Source organism: Ruditapes philippinarum, unplaced genomic scaffold (genome assembly GCF_026571515.1).
Source record: "Ruditapes philippinarum isolate M1 unplaced genomic scaffold, ASM2657151v2 ctg14560_1_1_1_1, whole genome shotgun sequence".
Taxonomy (NCBI): domain Eukaryota; kingdom Metazoa; phylum Mollusca; class Bivalvia; order Venerida; family Veneridae; genus Ruditapes; species Ruditapes philippinarum.
The window spans coordinates 1-20,349 of NW_026862575.1; the positions used below are offsets into that span (position 1 = coordinate 1).

The 20,349-nt window shown below is 32.8% G+C and overlaps 1 protein-coding gene across 3 annotated transcripts; it reads right to left on the reverse strand.

Annotated features, from left to right (window-relative positions):
• Positions 1 to 6: 6 nt before the first annotated feature.
• On the reverse strand, positions 7 to 19,736 carry LOC132719463 (zinc finger protein 665-like). Of its 3 annotated transcripts, XR_009624232.1 has the most exons (4): positions 19,669 to 19,731; positions 4,504 to 4,749; positions 2,603 to 4,355; positions 7 to 229 (listed from the first exon to the last, which is right to left on the reverse strand). XR_009624232.1 is itself a non-coding variant. In XM_060703235.1 (3 exons), exon 3 carries the CDS (start codon positions 4,317 to 4,319, stop codon positions 2,913 to 2,915), a length of 1,407 nt encoding a protein of 468 aa, XP_060559218.1. In that variant the 5' UTR covers positions 4,320 to 4,355; positions 4,504 to 4,749; positions 19,669 to 19,731; the 3' UTR covers positions 2,396 to 2,912. The 3 variants fall into 3 exon arrangements, 2 of the variants coding, with proteins under 2 accessions (XP_060559218.1, XP_060559217.1); XM_060703235.1 differs by lacking the exon at positions 7 to 229 and having other exon boundaries at positions 2,396 to 4,355; XM_060703234.1 differs by lacking the exons at positions 7 to 229; positions 4,504 to 4,749 and having other exon boundaries at positions 2,396 to 4,355; positions 19,669 to 19,736.
• Between the last annotated feature and the right edge of the window lie 613 nt (positions 19,737 to 20,349).

Genomic DNA, 20,349 nt, shown 5'->3' on the forward strand with positions numbered 1-20,349 from the left:
ATGTCTGATAAGACTATGTCGTGTAGAAAGCGCTTTATCACATACTTCACACTTATGTTTTTTCATGCCAGTGTGTATTGCCATATGATTGATAAGATAAGTTTCTGTAGAAAACGCTTTATAACACACTTCACACTCATGATGCAATTGAGGATGATAACTTCTCACAAAGTGTGTCTTTACTGTCCACCATCTTGTCAGCTTGTATTTCTTTGCTAGAAGTAAGACCCTAAATAAAAGATAATAATATAATGTAACTTTATACATTTATTCAGAACATGCCACTTCTTATATTTTACTTAAACATTAATAAGTTCTTATGTTTGATTTAAACATTTATAACTTCTTATGTTTTACTTAAACATTTATAACTTCTTATATATTACTTAAACATTTACAACTTCTTATATTTTACTTAAACATTTATAACTTCTTAAATATTCCTTAAACATTAATAACTTCTTATGTTTTACTTAAACATTTATAACTTATAGTATAAATCCATCATTACTGACACCTTAACTCAACAAAGAATGTTGACAAAAGCGTTAATATATCAGGCTTTTCTTTTCCATAATCTACTGTGTTACCGACGCAGTAGCCAATTTAATAGGAAAAGATAATTCATTTAATGAACCATGCATTACAAGGTGTTGGGGAGTGTCTGTTTTCAGACTGGTTACATTGGTAAAAAAAGTGATGGGCAAGCTCATTCCAGAGATCTTATAGGGGTCCAACAAGCACCTAGTCTGGTTCCCAGCTTCTATTGTAAACAAATAGAATCTTTGTTTAGACAAAGGGCAGGTAATCCAGACTAACAAGCACCGGCCATGGGATAAGAACAAAGCACCATTGTAGCCTATTGCTCATATGGACCACACATTATAAGCACTGATGTTTCAGCAAAGGATTAATGCTGCAATAATCAATATGTAAATATTCACTATTGTCTTGTATTTCAATGAAGCAGAACTGACAGCTGAACAGGGTAAATATGATAATTTACATTTTTGGAAATATAGGCATTTTCTGTGTGGTGAAACTTGAACTTTTGTTGTGTGGCAGCTAGAGTGTATTGGCTTAAATACACATAACAGATTTTCTAGTCATTTAACTGTGAAGTTTATAAATAATTGACTCATTTAGAATTTAACACAGTCGATGTGATTGTTGTTGTTGTTATTGTTGAAGCTGCTATATACAACAGTTAAATTAGGTTCAGTTTATAATGTCTAAACTGCTATTGTCAGGCAAGAATTTTTAAGCACACAATATTTGGCTCTCCTATAGATGTAAATCAGAAATTCAAACCATTAATTTGGACATTATTTTCTTTCTTTTTAGATATCAGACATACACCATGAATGACTCTTATAATTCCTTTAACTTGTTATACATATTTTTCAGCTCTTGCAGTTACCAAAGCCTGAGATTGTGTATAGGCCTTTACCTAATCCTGGTTCAGATCTATGGAAAACTCCTACAGTTTGGCAGCAGCTTTGTCAGGCTAAATTGAGAAGGTAACTGCTCCCAATGCTCATGCAATATTTGGTTTATACACAGGACCTTGAAATTCTATCAAATAACCAATATTAATGATAATATCCAAATATACCCCCTATATACTATAAATAAACACGTGTTTATTTATAGTATATAGGGGGTATATTTGGATATTATCATTAATATCGGTTATTTGATAGAATTTCAAGTTCCTGTGGTTTATATTTTGATGTATATCAAGAGAAAATTTCTCCAATTCTGACTATTTTAAGAAATGTTTTCCGATAAACGTTAAGTATCAGTACCGTGATATCATAGAACCCCGGGCTAGTCTTACTGTCTACAATAATTACTATAAGAGCTTTGAGGTGGTGCCTTATTCACATTATCTATAGAATTGAGCCAAAGTAAATAATAGGTTAATAATTTGAGACTACGAAAATAATTACTTACTTACCTGATATCTTTATAAGATAAAAGCCTTACACTCCACAGTCAGGAGAGAGAGTAAAAAAAAACAATGAAAATAGTAACCATGTAAATAAAACTAGTGTTTAAAAAAAAATCGTATACTTACCGTAAGAAATACATTTAAGGTTGATTGACACTGTAACAATATACTAGACATACTCATGGACGGATAAAAACGTTAATTGAAACTAAATCTAGGCGCAGTCTTAAACTCGGACGCCTTAAGCGGACAATATAAACATATAGGGAAACCGCTGACGATATAGACAAAGAGGAAAAAAATTATCAAGTTATGCTCCGGACAAGGAAAATGCAACGGACGTCTGGACCGACCGACCGACCACCGGGTGACTCCTATATACCCCCCCCCCCCCCCAAACTTCGTTTTTGGGGGTATAATAATAATAAAATAAACATAACAGGCAGGCATATTGTTTATTCAATCAAACTGAAAAACTGTTTAAATAACTTTCTTAAACCAAACAAACATCTTACAAAAGTAAAATCATAATAGAAAACTGCTTAAGAGGTTAAACAACTAGTAAATACAATCCATAATTAACTCCATATGGTGCTAATTCAACATGTGTGATTTAACTTCATTTCTTTAAAAAAAATGATTGGTTACCTGTGAACTTCAAATAAATCTTTTTATCACCAGTGTGTAAAGTCATATGTTTGTTTCAAGAACCACGTTGGAAAAGCTTAATGACACACTTTACATCTATGTTTTTTTCACTCACCAGCATGTTTGCTATATGTGACATAGTATTATTTATTCTCACCAGTGTGTGTTGTCATATGTGTGATAAGATTAGTATGTTGAGAAAATGCTTTATCACACATGTCACATTCATGTTTTTTTCTTGCCAGTGTGTATTTTCATATGCCTGATAAGACTTCTTTGTGTAGAAAACCCTTTATCACACACTGTCCACTTACATGTATGTTTTTTTATTGCCAGTGTGTATTTTCATATGCCTGATAAGATAACTTTTATCAGAAAATGCTTTATCACATACTTCACACTTATGATTCTTCTCGCCAGTGTGTATTGTCATATGCCTAATAAGATAACTTCCTGTAGGAAACGCTTTATGACACATGTCACACTTATATCTTTTCTCGCCAGTGTGGATTGTCATATGCTTTATAAGAGAACTGCTTTGAGAAAATACTTTATCACAAATGTCACACTTATATCTTTTCTCGCCAGTGTGGATTGTCATATGCCTACTAAGAGAACTGCTATGAGAAAATACTTTATTACAAATGTCACACTTACATCTTTTCTCTCCAGTGTGTATTGCCATATGTGTGATAAGAGTATTTTGAGTAGAAAATGCTTTATCACAGACTTCACATTTATAATTCTTCTCGCCAGTATGTATTGTCATATGAATGATAAGATAACTTCGTGAGGAAAATGCTTTATCACACACTTCGCATTTATGATTCTTCTTGCCAGTGTGTTTTGCCATATGTGTGATAACACTACTTTTACTGGAAAACGCTTTATCACATACTACACACTTATGATTTTTCTCGCCAGTGTGTATTGTCATATGATTTTTAAGATTACTTCCTGTAGAAAAGGCTTTATCACATACTACACACTTATGTTTTTTCTCGCCAGTGTGTATTGTCATATGTTTGGTAAGATGACTTCGTTGAGAAAATGCTTTACCACAGAATTCACACTTATGATTTTTCTCACCAGTGTGTATTGTCATATGTCTGGTAAGATGACTTCGTTCAGAAAATGCTTTACCACAGAATTCACACTTATGATTTTTCTCACCAGTGTGTATTGTCATATGTCTGGTAAGATGACTTCGTTCAGAAAATGCTTTACCACAGAATTCACACTTATGTTTTTTCTCACCAGTGTGTATTGTCATATGTGTGATAAGACTACTCCGTTGAGAAAATGCTTTACCACAGAATTCACACTTATGTATTTTCTCGCCAGTGTGGATTGTCATATGTATGGTAAGATGACTCCGTCGAGAAAATGCTTTACCACAGAATTGACAGTTATGATTTTTCTCGCCAGTGTGTATTGCCATATGACTGACAAGATTACCTCGTGTAGAAAACGCTTTATAACACATTTTACAACAATGTTTCTTCTCGCCAGTGTGTATTGTCATGTGTCTGGTAAGATTACCTCCTGTGGAAAGCACTTTATCACATACTTCACACTTGTGTTTTTTCATGTCAGTGTGTATTGCCATATGACTGATAAGATAAGTTTCTGTAGAAAACTCTTTATAACACACTTCACACTCATGATGCAATTGAGGAAATAACTTCTCACAAAGTGTTTCTTTACTGTCCACCATCTTGTCAGCTTGTATTTCTTTGCTTCAATTAAGACCCTAAATAAAAGATAACAATTTATCACACAATTCACAAAAACTAATATTTATAAATTTTACCATTTTCAACTTCTGAAAATTATGTTTATTATGTCCAAATATTATTTTTTAAAATTCTAAGATGATTAAAATGTTTTCAGTTATTTACTTTTACAATTACTCATTCTTCTGTATCCAATAAACACAAGAATGTTGAACAGAAGATGACGGGGGTATATTTTTGCTAATGTCTGGCGGTCTGAGTCTGTCAGTCTGAAGACCACGTGGCTTCCGCTGATTATCAGTTGAAAACCATTTACCACAAAGTCATCATATTTCACATTTTGGTAAGTTGTATAAAGTAAATAACCCCCATTGATTTGTTCTCTAGTTCAAAACTCAAGGTCACATGTGTCTGAAATGACAAAATGATACTTGCTCATTGTCTTAAAAACTATTAATCACAAAGTCTTCATATTTCACATATTGCTTAGTCGTAAAAAGATGTTTCAATATATATCGATGTAGAACAGTAACTAAATTTTTTCTATTATTTTGGTTAGTATCATATATAAGCAAATGTATAACAAAACAAGTTAGAAAGAAACATATTAATAGTTTTTCGAGATATAGGATTTTTTATGTCTTATGCCAAACCGGGCATTGTCACCAGATTGTAGTGTTAGATACATGTATATCATATAAAACATGAAATGGCCGTATGCAGTATGTGGTTGTGTTGAATAAATTGTGCGGCCGAAAGTTTGCAGGTCTATGTGTATTTGAAACCAAAAATGTGTCGCTGCCGATGGGTTTTAAATTATAATGTATACTCAGTTCCTATGATGTCAAGGGTTCTATGATATCACAGTTACTATTATTTATATTTTCTGTGACTGCTAGTGCTAGTAAAAGAAACACATGTTGATGTTACTTTTTTCCAAACACACCAAAACCGCATAGCATCTGCCAATAAATTCAATTTTGTAAATAATAAATATCATCATGAAAATAAACAAGAGGGCCATGATGGCCCTGAGGTCGCTCACCTGTATCAGGGCTCACACTGGCTCAAATAAAATAATAGCCAATAATTTCAACTTAAAAAAATAATAGCCAAAAGTTCAGCGGACTATTCACGAATTAGCGATTAACAACATAAGCAGTTGATTAAATAAACATGACAGTCATTTATATCTTTCAGTTTTATAAGGATTCTCAAATAAACTGATACATTTGTGTATATTGATAACTACCTTTTTTAAATAGAACCAAAACTTTAATTGTTATTATAGAACAGAATAAAAACGTTATAATTAGTATAATTACTGTATAACAATAATATTAAAGATTCATTATAACTTTACATAAGGCTGTTATCAGACAACTTTTTTTTGTTTGTTCTAATCAAATTTTGTCAGCTGTCAATTTCCACATTTCACACAGAACTGGAGTAGATCTAGGTCATATTAGCCTATAGAAATAACACAAGTTTGCAAACTCATTCACAGAATGCAGCCTTTTTCTGAATAATTAACTGAAAAATATCATCATCACCAATGTAATACAAATTTTCTGCCATAGTAGTAAAGATTTTTAAACAGAACATAGCTTATTTCACCTTTAAATAAATATCAAAATTATCGGTGTCGCGAAAATATGTGACAATCGGATTTTTCCTGTTTTCTGAAGAAATATTCACAATTTTGGTTGTTGTGCAAATAGTTGTTTGGAATTTAATACTTTTTAAATATTTTACCATTGTTTTCCACTGGCGATTTAGTCAAGTAGCTTAAAACAAAAAAAAATCAAAATTTGCAATTACTCACCGTGGGTAAGCAACTTTGGTCATGTGACCACAAAAGTCAACGTACACGGCCAAAATAGCTCGGCTGAGGTAAGTTTTTTAGTGATTATTTTTCTGTCCAGCCGATTTAAATTATGCTACATAGCCTACCGACCGCGGCAGTTCCGATGCTTTCTAAAAATGTATTTAGTTTCGTCTAACGTATTGTATTTTATGAGAACATTCAAACAATATTTGCAAATTGTCGATGACAACGTACACACTATTGTGTAAAAGTGTTGATGAAAACTTAATAAACGATACGCATGTCAGTTCTAAGTAAAATTTCAGGTCTTAAAATATATAAGAGAATGTTTTAATGAAAAAAGAACTGGTTTCCTGCTGTCATTTTTTGTATTTATTTAAAAATTGACCAACTTACAGAAATGTCAACGTACACATACTGTCTAGAAAATGTCAACGTACACACTCACAATTTAGTTTGATAGTGGTCTGAACATAAGGCTGCAACTTCGGAGTAGGTAGCTTTTTCTAACAAAAAGCTAGTTGGCTTTATATTTAGATTGCCCTCTCAAACTGTTTTATACATAGGAAAAAAGTTTAGAGTACATTCATATCATCACAAATAAGCTTAAACAAACTTTAACTTTTTATAATGTTATTTATTTGTTCTTTTGTGGTTTTCTTTTAGAAGAAAAAAGTCCAGTTACTCAGACTGCTTTATGATTTGCTGAAACAACAATTCTGTACTGTATTAATTCAGATCATTTTACATTCATTTAATTACGTAAACAGCCAGGATAAGCGTCTCTTGCTAAACCAACCTAGTGCCTTCTGTAGCAACAAAAGTTGCCTATGGTTGACAATGACGCCGAGTGACTATTACCGGTATTTCAGCAGTTATGTCACTTTAACCCTATGATTACATCACAAACGTTCTATTAACATTGTATTTTCAATAATATATCTCCTTGTACTAGTTATGTAATTGCCACATGTTATAGACATTGTTATTTAATACATGGTCTAGCTTAATAGACGTGATATGTATTTTTGCATTCACAGTTTTCTTTGCCCTTGTTGTTTCACTGCAAATTTTGCCAACCATGCCTGCTAATTTACAAGCCTTGATATCATATGTATCCAACAAAAATGCTCAAGTGCCATACATTTTAATAATTTGCATTGCAATGAAAGTTTTAAATTCAAGCAAACCATTTTATTTAAGCAAAATATCAATAAAATTTCTGCATTTTAACAATCATTTCAATATATATTGTGGCATTTCTATGATAACTAGTGGGCCATATGACTGTGGTACTTGATATAACTTTTTAAATGTTTAAACAATGTCATTGATTCATATCTATAGCTCATACATTGCTCACAAAATAAGATGGGTAAATTTGTTACTAGAAACCATTTTCCGGTAAATTTATTACTAGTAACCATTTTCCAGTAACTGGTTTCTTGAGCAGTAAAAGCGTTTTACTAGAAACTTGGTACTAGTAACTAACCATTTAACAAAGGGTAATTGGTTGCCTTAACCGACCTATAAAATGGTGAATTGTTTATAAGATATTTTTACATAACAAGTGCAAGTAGATATATTCTTGAAAATATAATGTTAATAGAACATTAGTGATGTAATCATAGGGATCAAGTGACGCAACTGCTGAAAAACCGATAAAATAAAATTTTAACTCGGCGTCATCGTCAACCTTGGACCCTTTTGCTGCTACGGAAGGCACTAGTTGGTTGAGCAAGAGACCCTTATCCTGGCTGTTTACGTTATTAATACGACTGTAATTACGATCTATATTGTAATACGATCTATATTAATACAGTATAAAATATAAAAACGACTGTTTCAGCTAATCATTAAGCAGTTTGAGTAACTGGAAATTTGTCTTCTAAAAAATAAAAACATAAAAAAATTTAAGGTTGTTTAAGCTTATTTGCGACGAAATGAATGCACTCTAAACTTTTTTCTTTGTAAAAAAATAGTAATTACAAATGTATATACAGTTTGAGAGGGCAATCTAAATTGAAAGTCAACTTCTTGTTGGAAAAAGCCACCTACCTATTTCGAAGTTGCAGCCTCATTTTCAGACCACTATCAAACTAAATTGTGAGTGTGTACGTTGACATTTTCTAGACAGTATGTGTACGTTGACATTTCTGTAAGTTGGTCAATTTTTAAATAAATACAAAAAATGACAGCAGGAAACCAGTTCTTTTTTCATTTAAACATTCTCTTATATATTTTAAGACCTGAAATTTTACTTAAAACTGACATACGTATCGTTTATAAAGTTTTAATCAACACTTTTACACAATAGTGTGTACGTTGTCATCGACAATTTGCAAATAATGTTTGAATGTTCTCATAAAATACAAAACGTTAGACGAAACTAAATACATTTTTAGAAAGCATCGGAACTCCCGCGGATGGTAGGCTATGTAGCATAATTTAAATCGGTTGGACAGAAAAATAATCACTAAAAAACTTACCTCAGCCGAGCTATTTTGGCCGTGTACGTTGACTTTTGTGGTCACATGACCAAAGTTGCTTACCCACGGTGAATTACTGGAATTCACGGTAAATTTTAGGTAAGTCAATATCCAGTTTATCAATTTTAAAACGATTTTTGTGGCTAATTGAGGGATATTTGATGGCTATTATAAATGCTGGACAATATCTTTAAAGTACTTATACAATTATACATGATGTCATCTCGCATGTATTTTATCACCTCAGGCAATATAGTTAGCAGCACGTGACCGGTAAAAAGTTGACACTCAATTAAATGCACCCCGCTGGTGTTAATTGGGTATACTGCATTCATTATCGATTTTTACACCTTATATAAACACTGTTGGAAGTAAAATTTAATCGCCAGATTTTGTAGCCAAAATGCAAAAATAATCGCCAATCTTATAAAATAATCGCAAATGGCGACTATGGCGACCGACAGCGTGAGCCCTGCCTGTATATAGGCCCCCCTAACACCCACCCCCAACGTTGCAGGGCCAATTGAACCCAAGGGCTTTTATTTGCACAAACTTGGTAGACACCCATAAGAAGATGTTTCATGCTAAACATCTAAGCTCTAGCTCATTGGGCTTTTTAAAAGAAGATTTTTTTTAAGTTTTTACTATACGCATATAGTTAAAAACAATGACACCCCTGGGGCCGGGCCAGTTTTGACCCCAGGGCTTTTATTTGAACAAACTTTGTAGACATTTACTAGAAGATGTTTCATGCTTAATATCTAAACTCTAGCTATTTGGGTTTTTTCAAGGAAGATTTTAAGTTTTTGCTATACACATAAAAAGAAAATCAATGACCCCCGGGGCGGGGCCAATTTTGACCCTAGGTTTTTTTTTTTAACAAACTTTGTAGACACTCACTCAAAGATGTTTCATGCTTAATATCTTAACTCTAGCTATTTGGGTTTTTTCAAAGAAGATTTTTTAAGTTTTTGCTATACACATATAAGGAAAATCAATGACCACCGGGGCGGTGCCAATTTTGACCCCAGGGCTTTTATTTGAACAAACTTGGTAGACACCCATTAGAACATGTTTGATGCTAAGTATCTTAACCATAGCTCTTTGAGTTCTTTAAAAGAAGATTTTTTAAGTTTTTACTATATGCATATAGGGAAAATCAATGACGCCCCTGGGCGGTGCCAATTTTGACCCCGAGGCTTTTATTTGAACAAACTTGGTAGACACTTATAAATACATGTTTCATGCTAAATATCTTAGCTCTAACTCTTTTGGTTCTTTAAAAGAAGATTTTTTTTAAGTTTTTACTATATGCATATAGGGAAAATCAATGACCCCCTAGGGCGGGGCCAATTTTGACCCCAGGGCTTTTATTTGAACAAACTTGGTAGACACCCATTAGAACATGTTTCATGCTAAATATCTTAGCTATAGCTCTTTGGGTTCTTTAAAAGAAGATTTTTTAAGTTTTTACTATATGCATATAGGGAAAATCAATGACCCCCCGGGGCGGGGCCAATTTTGACCCCAGGGCTTTTATTTGAACAAACTTGGTAGACACTCACTAGAAGATGTTTCATGCCAAATATCTAAGCTCTAGCTCTTATGGTTTTTTAAAAGAAGATATTTAAAGTTCTTTCTTTTGGTTGCCATGGCAACCAGAGTTCTGCATGGAATTAAATTCTTTGAACAATTTTTAAAGGTGACCACCAAAGGAACATTCCTGTGAAGTTTGGATCAAATTGGCTTAGTGGTTTATGAGGAGATGTTATTTAAAGTAAAAGTTTACGGACGACGGACGGTCGGACGCCGAACGAAAAGCGATCACAAAAGCTCACCCAGTCTGTGACTTTGTGACAGGTGAGCTAAAAACTATTTTATAAAATCTTCATATTTGACTACTATTTTTCTTGTTTGTTTTCACACAGTCAATTAAAATATGTTATAATTCCTAATCCTGACACAAGATCTCTTATCCTGAAATAAGATCTGTTCATATAGTTTCAATTTTATTATATATAAGTAAGTCAACTTTTGGAAATTTAACACAAGTTAATTTGAAGATTTTCAATCCTTCCATGATAGCATTGTTGGAGATTACTGTGATACCAAAGACACTTTCTCTAAAATCACCCAAAATGGCAGAAAATATATCATGGATTGACAGATTTTTCATATAACATTTTCATTTATTTATCTTTTTTACCAATCATGTGTCTTCAGTTATTTAATCAATGTAATATAAATATGTCCTTCCAGAAAAAAATTGACCTGTGTGATATTATTTCTTATATGGACTGTTCCTCAGTATTCAGTGTTATGACATGGACATCTTGTGTCCTCTTTGTGCAACAGTTCTTTAGATGTTTCCAGTGATTGCATAACTGAAAGTCACATTCAGAGCCCATTAAGTGAACACCAGAAAAACAAAGTTTTTTAGTTCTTTTGGTTGCATAAGTTTACATACACAACATTTTTCACCTTCTGAAATACCTGAAGAATTTTCAGAGCTATGTATCTTTCTGTCCCAGTTTAGAGTCAGAGCTAGCAACCACTTTTTGACATAATCATTTATGTACCTTATTTGTTTTACCTTTGCCACTGCTGGTTGGGGACCACCAAAATCGGACAACCACCAAACCCAGACTGCCTGTTAAATGTTTAATTTAGTAATTTTCTTTGTTCAGCGGTTATCAGTCACTTTTTATTAACAATAAATGCATATTTCTTTTCAAATTAAGAGTAAATGATATTATTTCAACCTCAATAAATGGTAATATTTTAATGTCTATTTCAAGAATGTTGACAATGAAATTTGGGGGTCAATAAAGCAATGCCTGACCTCATATACCAGCTATAATCATTTGCAGAGTAAACAATAGAATATTCAAAACTTCATAATTTGTTGCTGAAATATTGTATATTATGTTAAAAATCAAAAATCAAAACACCCAATCTTTTATCTGAATTAAATCACGTCATGTACATATCTGTCCGGACAAATGGTACTGTAGTGTAGACAATTTAGGTAATTTTGATACCCTCCTTGTCGAGCCTCGATCAGTTATAAGTGTCAATAGATTCAGAAATAAACAAACTAGTTTGTTATTTAGGAGAAGAACCTAGCTGAACTGTGTTAAAAATTTTATCTCTAGGTTAAAAATTATCAGTTTTCAATCAGAAAAAATAACAAAAGAAAATTTTAGTCATATGAATATATATTTTTAGGCAATTGAGAGATCACATGAATCAAATTCATACATAACATTAACCACATCTACAGTTCATCTATTTCTTATAAAAGTGATCATAGACAAATTCATACAAACATTGTATGAGAACACACTTATATTATGCATTTAAGACATTTATAACTCACATCATAACTTGTTTGAATGTCTATTTGTGAGCATAATGATTACTACAAGAGTAATATTTACCATAAAGCAATATCTAATTTTTAATAAAATACATATATTAATCAATATAATATATAATATAATATTAACTATCAACATATTAATTTGGAGGAAAGGGTGGGTAAATTTTTCAATTATCAAAACATGTGATCTGTAAGTCGACGAAATACAGAATGACCAAAATTCCGAGGAAACAAATGGTCAAAAATATTTACCGCCAAAAACAGAAGCGACCATCCCCAGAAGGGTCAACTTTTTTTTTCTTTCTTTTTTTTTCTTTTAACATTATTTATGTATCTCTCGTGTCCCATTTAGAAAGAAAAAAGTGTTTAATTTTGATTTTTTAATTTATATAGGTATTTATTGGCTAAATTATGCTAAATCTAGTAATAAATATAGTACCTGATATTTTCAAAGTGTAATATAATCAAAACTAGATGGTAAATGTATTTCATATTTTACAAGATCAACCAATATACTTTTTTAAAAATTTAGGGAAACTTTGATAACAGACACTCATTTGAGTAAATTTTAAGAATTTTTTAAATAGGCTCCCTAACAATGTGGCCATACCACGTGACTTTTCGGGTACGGAACACGCCGATTTTTCACCCGATTCAGGTATGTTTTTTCTTCATATTAACTTATTTATTACTCAACCGATTTTGATCAGATAAGGCGCAGAGTACCCGTAATTATATAAGTTATCCACAGTATATCAAAATTCTGAAAACCCCTGAATGGTTTTTGAGAACATTCGAGTACAGTTTTCTTTTCATAGCCTTGGCCGAGGGGAACGGTGCACACTCATTTGGCATAACATGCGATTTCTAGCAAGTCATATGTTTTTTGACACTATTTCATAGAAAGATACATAAATCTGATATATTTACTATGTCCAATGTATCGAGTGAATGCAGTGATGTTTTAGCATATTTTCATAAAGTTATGTTGAAATGATACGGAACACACTGTTATTTCGAAAGATACGGTACACACACACAATTTCTGTCTTTGAAACAATTCTAAAATAAAATGTATATAAAAAATAATTTCAATTATAAAGTGAATGATTTTTGGCTGTAAAATGTTAAAATTTTAGGGAGGGATACGGAAGACATTCAAAATTTTGTTTTGTTTTGATTTTCATTTGAAAACAATTAGGTATATTCTTTTGATTATAAAACGAATTATGAATTCATGGACATCTGTTATGTGCGATTATTATTTTATATAATTTGTTTTGTTCGAATATATAAATGACTGTCTAAACGTAGTATGAATATATAAACAACAAAGAAGTTAGGAGTAAGTTGGAAATATATGTTCCTTGCAAATATTGTTTAATTTGGAGAAAAAACGCGGGGTTTTGATGTAAGTGGATTTTTAAATCACGGAAAGTTTAAAGTTTTTTCGGCCACATGATATTTGGTATGAATCATCTGCCAGGGTCCCAATCTAACTGCATGTATCTTAAATTATCAAATTATTTACATATGGACAAATATATTTCGCAGTTACACGTGCAATCAAAATTAATAATTTGAAGAACCCATTATGGGAACAAGGCCTGTTATATAACGTAACGTAGTTTATACAAGGTAACCTTGTTACATATACATGTAAGGTATGCATGTTAGGAATTTGGTAAAATTATGCTATCTTGGATTTTCATTTCAAGATGCATTTAACACTTGAGTTCATGGATATGTGTGCTTGCGTGTTTGTGTTAAAATAAAATGATATTTTAATAATACCATTTTGTCAATCAAATGCTATTGATTTTGGAGGCTGCGTTCTGTTTTATATACTACATGAAGTAGGTACGAGACCACAAGTGACTTCGATGTTTCGATTTTTTATGTGAGAAAGTTTTCTTACTACCGTACAGAATGTCGGTCGTTTTACTCAGGTGCCCGTTCTTTCCTTTATTTAAACCCAAAGGGGCACTTGTAAAACACGAAAGTCGCCCCATGATAATGTCAGTTTTATGAGCCGTGAATCCTAACCAAAAATGACCTAATTACATGAATTAAAAGTTATTTTTGAAGCTTCGTGCCTATGAACATTAAAAAATTAAGCAATGGCGACTACATTTTTATTTGTTTGGGTCGTCAGACCAAACAAATATAATGGTAGCGAAATTTCAGGCTCTGATATGTTTATTTGCAAAATAAGAAAGTAGTCCGAACCCCTGGAAGCGGTTACTTAAAACAAGAGGGCCATGATGGCCCTGAGGTCGCTCACCTGTATATAGGCCCCCTGAGTAGGGCCAGTTTAAACCCCAGGGCTTTTATTTGAACAAACTAGGAAGACACTCATTAGAAGATGTTTCACAATGTTAAGCTTTTACTACACACATGTAATGAAAAACAATGATCTCATCCCCCTGTCCCCTCCCTCTTCCGCCCCCTCCCCCCCGGCAGGGCCAATTTTCACCCAAGGGCTTTTATTTGAACAAACTTGGTAGTCATCCATAAGAAGATATTTCATGCTAAACATCTAAGCTCTAGTTCATTGGGTTTTTTAAAAGAAGATTTTGTAAGTTTTTACTACACACATATAGTTAAAAACAGTGACACCCCTTGGGCGGGGCCAGTTTTGACCCCGGGGCTTTTATTTAAACAAACTTTGTAGACACTTATTAGAAGATGTTTCAAGCTTAATATCTAACTCTAGCTATTTGGGTTTTTTCAAAGAAGACTTTTTAAGTTTTTACTATATGCATATATAGGGAAAATCAAGACCCCCCGGGGCGGGGCCAATTTTGACCACAGGACTATTATTTGAACAAACTTTGTAAACACTCTCTAGAAGATGTTTCATGCTTAATATCTAAACTCTAGCTATTTGGGTTTTTTCAAAGAAGATTATTTAAGTTTTTGCTATACACATATAAGGAAAATCAATGACCCCCTGGGCGGGGCCAATTTTGACCCCAGGGCTTTTATTTGAACAAACTAAGTAGACACACATTAGAAGATGTTTCCTGCTGAATATCTTAGCTCTAGCTCTTTGAGTCCTTTCAAAGAAGATTTTGTAAGATTTTACTATATGCATATAGGGAAAATCAATGACCCCCCTGGGGCGGGGCCATTTTTGACCCCAGGGCTTTTATTTGAACAAACTTGGTACACACTCATTAGAAGATGTTTCATGCTGAATATCTTAGCTCTAGCTCTTTGGGTTCTTTAAAAGAAGAATTTTTAAGTTTTTACTATATGCATATAGGGAAAATCAATGACCCCCTGGGGCGGGGCCAATTTTGACCCCAGGGCTTTTATTTGAACAAACTTGGTACACACTCATTAGAAAATGTTTCATGCTTAATATCTTAGCTCTAGCTCTTTCGGTTCTTTAAAAGAAGAATTTTTAAGTTTTTACTATATGCATATAGGGAAAATCAATGACCCCCTGGGGCAGGGCCAATTTTGACCCCAGGGCTTTTATTTGAACAAACTTGGTACATTCTCATTAGAAAATGTTTCATGCTGAATATCTTAGCTCTAGCTCTTTGGGTTCTTTAAAAGAAGAATTTTTAAGTTTTTACTATATGCATATAGGGAAAATCAATGACCCCCTGGGGCGGGGCCAATTTTGACCCCAGGGCTTTTATTTGAACAAACTTGGTAAACACTCATTAGAAGATGTTTCATGCTGAATATCTTAGCTCTAGCTCTTTGGGTTCTTTAAAAGAAGAATTTTTAAGTTTTTACTATATGCATATAGGGAAAATCAATGACCCCCTGGGGCGGGGCCAATTTTGACCCCAGGGATTTTCTTTTAACAAACTTGGTAGACACTCACTAGAAGATGTTCCATGCCAAATATCTAAGCTCTAGCTCTTAGGGTTTTTTAAAAGAAGATATTTAAAGTTTTTTCTTTCGGTTGCCATGGCAACCAGAGTTCTGCATGGAATTAAATTCTTTGAACAATTTTTAAAGGTGACCACCAAAGGAACATTCCTGTAAAGTTTGGATGAAATTGGCTTAGTGGTTTATGAGGAGATGTCATTTAAAGTAAAAGTTTACGGACGGACGGACGGACGGACGACGGACGGACGACGGACGGACGGACGCCGGACGAAAAGCGATCACAAAAGCTCACCCTGTCACTTTGTGACAGGTGAGCTAAAAATAAGGGGCGATCACTGTGTAAAGATTGTCAAATGACGGCAGCATTAATTTTCAAGCCTTCTCGGGAAAAGAAAAGGTAGTTCCGATTGGTCAAAGATTTCAAATATTGTGTAATTCTTTACAGACATACATGTAATATTAAGCTCCATGATTATTTACATCAGTGTCAAACGAAATTAATAAGGGTTACAAACCCTAATTTAGAATGATATGGTTTTCTTCAGGCTGTTATCTTATAACTTCCCCGTGGTCGAGGGGTTACATGCTCGTTTATGAAGAGAGATGTCCTGAGTTCAAATCCAAGTTAAGGCAACTCCTGTTTTTTTTTGGGGGGGGGGGGGGGGGGGGGGGTTTGGGTTTTTTTTTTAATTGTTTAAGCCAAATAAACAATGAATTACATATCAGTGTTGCACTAAGCCTTCTAGCCAATTTACTACAGCTTACAATCTCACAGCCTTCACCTTTCTGACATTCTGAGACCCAAACAAATTCAGCGCCTTCTATGATTTGATTTAATTAAACATGACTATGATATTGCAAAATTGTACCTAATGACTTGCTTATTATTAACAAAATATAAATATATGTAAATTGTTATCAAGTATAATGATACTTTCCAGCGATTTAGGTCATGTCCTTGTTTAATTTTCAGGATGAAGCAAAAAGACATACCACTTAAACTAAAAGAAATAAAAAAAAAACAACAATAAAGAACAATAAACAGAGCATTATATAACAACATTTTTTTCTATAGAGCGCAACTACCTGATTCTTTGAAGGTCGAAGTGTTTAACATACCCTAGGTGATTTTAAATACATGTAGGACAATTACATGGAGGTTGTAAATGTTAAGCGTGATCTCTTGAAATATAGTGCACAAATACATATAAACATTAAAAGTAAGCACTATGATACATTGCAAAACAGGTCCCTGGGTTCTCGTTTAGATTAATAAAATGTATAACTGTGAAAAAAATCACTCACATTATAAATGAAATTAAATTTTAATATATTTTATTTTAGAATTATTACATAGACAGAAATTGTGTGTGTACCGTATCTTTTGAAATAACAGTGTGTTCCGTATCATTTCAACATAACTTTATGAAAATATGCTAAATCATCACTGCGTTCACTCGATACATTGGACATAGTTTAATATATCAGATTTAACATGTATTTTTCTATTAAAAAGTGTCAAAAAACATATGATTGCTAGAAATTGCTTGTTATGACAAATGAGTGTGTACCGTTCCCTCGGCCAGGCTATGAAAAGAAAACTGTACTCGAATGTTCTCAAAAACCATTCAGGGGTTTTCAGAATTTTGATATACCGTGGATAGCTGATATAATTACGGGTACTCTGCGCCTTATCTGATCAAAATCGGTTGAGTAATAAATAAGTTATGAATAAAAAACATACCTGAATCGGGTGAAAAATCGGCGTGTTCCGTACCCGAAAAGTCACGTGGTATGGCCACATTGCTAAGTAGTAAAATGGTCAGACACGTGGTAAAAAAGGGTGGGGTAGGGTAACATTTTTATACAGATTTCATAAATTTTAAGTAGAAACCATAATTTTGCTTATGTGGATTGTTAGCTAAATGGTACTATTTGTTTCTTGCCAAAAATTAATGGGAAAACATTTTTCATTAGAATGTTATTGCAGATTATTTAAAGGTTCCTCATTTCTAAAAAAAAAAAAGGCCTTCATAACATCCTAGCTCGAGTACAGAAAAGTGGCCATAACTTGATTTCCGTACGGTAAACTTTGTTTAAATTTTGCATACATGTGTACTTTAAGGTATACATCTGACCTATGATGTCAATTTTTTAGTTCCTGATAGTGCCCATTAGGGTCCTTATACCTTAAATTGGATCGTTTGTAAAAAATGTTTGGCAATTTTGGAAAAGAGTCACTTATTAAACAGAAGTCAAATATCATCTATTTGTGTGATTTTTATAGAGAGAGCCAGTGCAAAAAAAAATAATGAAAGTTGCAACAACTATGTAAAATGCAGTGTTTTATAAAAAAAGGAAGTGGCTAGCCAAAAGTTCTAGCCGTACGTGAGTCACGTACGACTAGCCTGGATACACTGTATTGGCTAGCCGTTCGGCACTTTTCAAAAATATATGGAAGTCGAAAATGCATATGTTATTTTGTGTCTTTAAACAACGATTTTAATTAAACTAGTTTGTTCACTTTAGTAAAGATGCTCCGCAATTTTGCACACAAAAAAAATGAATATGAGTAAGCGTTCACGGTTGTATAATCTATCTTGTCAAAGTTGCATGTTATAACGTCCTTAATTTCCATGCTTATTATTTGTATGAAAGATGGATTGTTAAATCTGTTAATTAAGCACATGGATCGAATAACTAATGATCGGAGGGGAATAAATAAATAAATTAAAAGAATATTAGAAAAAAAGGTGAAAAGGAAAAATAATTTAATAATGCAAACTTTCCTTAATGATGGACGATGGACAAACTTCTACATACCGAGGTAATTGACGCATTTATCAGAGCCCAACAACAATTATTTTCGGTGTTTTTTTTTTTTTTTTTTTTTGTTTTTTCAAATTAAAATTAAACTTAATCTGGGACATACGATAAGTATATCGTATATCCCAGACTTAATGAAACAAAAAAGGATTTTATTAAATTTTGTAAACTATTTCAATTGTTGTTATTTAACTGCAAACCAAACCTATTTTTTTGAGATGACAAAGTACATTCTTTACTGTAGTCAACGCGTCGATTAATCTCTAAAAAGTAGACATTCTTGACTAAAATCCTCGCTTTAAGTCATAATTAACATATGCACTTTCGCCTTCCATATATTTTTGAAAAGTGCCGTACGGCTAGCCAATAAAGTGTGTCCTGGCTAGTCGTACGTGACTCACGTACGGCTAGAACTTTTGGCTAGGCCATCCTTAAAAAAATGTTTGTTTGCAGTAACCCGACCCAAAATTTTCAAGGTGGGTAGGTAGGTCGATTTTTTTTTTTTTTTTTTTATTGAACTGTACTCCCAAATAAACATGGAATTTCAAAATGCTGGACAATATTTGCTTTGATAATCTGGTAACAATTAATAAATTGATAACTGATTCTAATTTAATAAGCACTACATTTCATTTCTTCTTTTAAGCTTTAAAAGAACGAAAACAAAACACTTAGGCATAATTTTCTGATTCAAAAAAAAATTATTTTTATCCAGACCATGAAAAAACATTTGAGTAGGGGCAAATTTTGTGAGTAGGTTGCGTTACTGCAAACGAACATTTTTTTAATGATGGCCCTACTGTAGCCACTTCCTAAAAAAATCGTTTATTTCCGTGAGAATACCTTTATTAAATTATAAGGTTGAGTGTCACTGTAACAATATACCAGACGTAGTCATTGACAAATTACAGCACTAATTGAAACTAAATCTATAAGTATTAAACCTTTGTTACCTGATAATCTAGTGAAACAAGTTCTTAAAACTTTTCAGTGCAAATGACGATCATAAATCAAAGGGGAGTAACTACGCAGTGATCTTCCCTTATCAGTACAGAAGGTCATTCGCTAGGTAAGAGGACACTAAATCCGTCTATATTTAATTAGAGTGTTTTTATATTTTTGCTTATAAACGCTTTTAGAGCTTAAGTTGCACTGTTATAAAATTGCCAACATTAAATAAAATTTATCTTATACAGTGTAGCAATAGGAAGTTGCTTGACGTACGGGACGGGCCCATAAGGCTATCCAAAATCTCCAGCCATACATGAGTCACACCATGGCTAGCCAGGACATATACTGTATTGTCTAGCATCACAATGCCATAGCAATGAACAACATTGAATAAACATTCATTTTATCATAAGGTAAAGATTAAATTGTGTGACTGGAAAACGCCTATTGTTCTTTAAAGAAATCAATTGACATACAGCTATCTTAAATAAGAGAATTACATACAATACTAGTATAACTATGTCAGAGTTTAACATAATATTTTAAATGTTACTTATTTGTATTATCTGAGGCTGACTCATTAATATTTGTTGGCATATTTTGGCATATAATTAAAATACTGATTTACAAAAGAAAGTGTGTTGCAAAATAAGTTACAAAACATTGATATTATATGATAAGAG

Coding starts and splice junctions, on each gene's coding strand:
- LOC132719463 (XM_060703234.1), bottom strand. CDS start 4,319: ATGGTGGACAGTAAAGAAACACTTTGTGAGAAGTTATTTCCTCAATTG.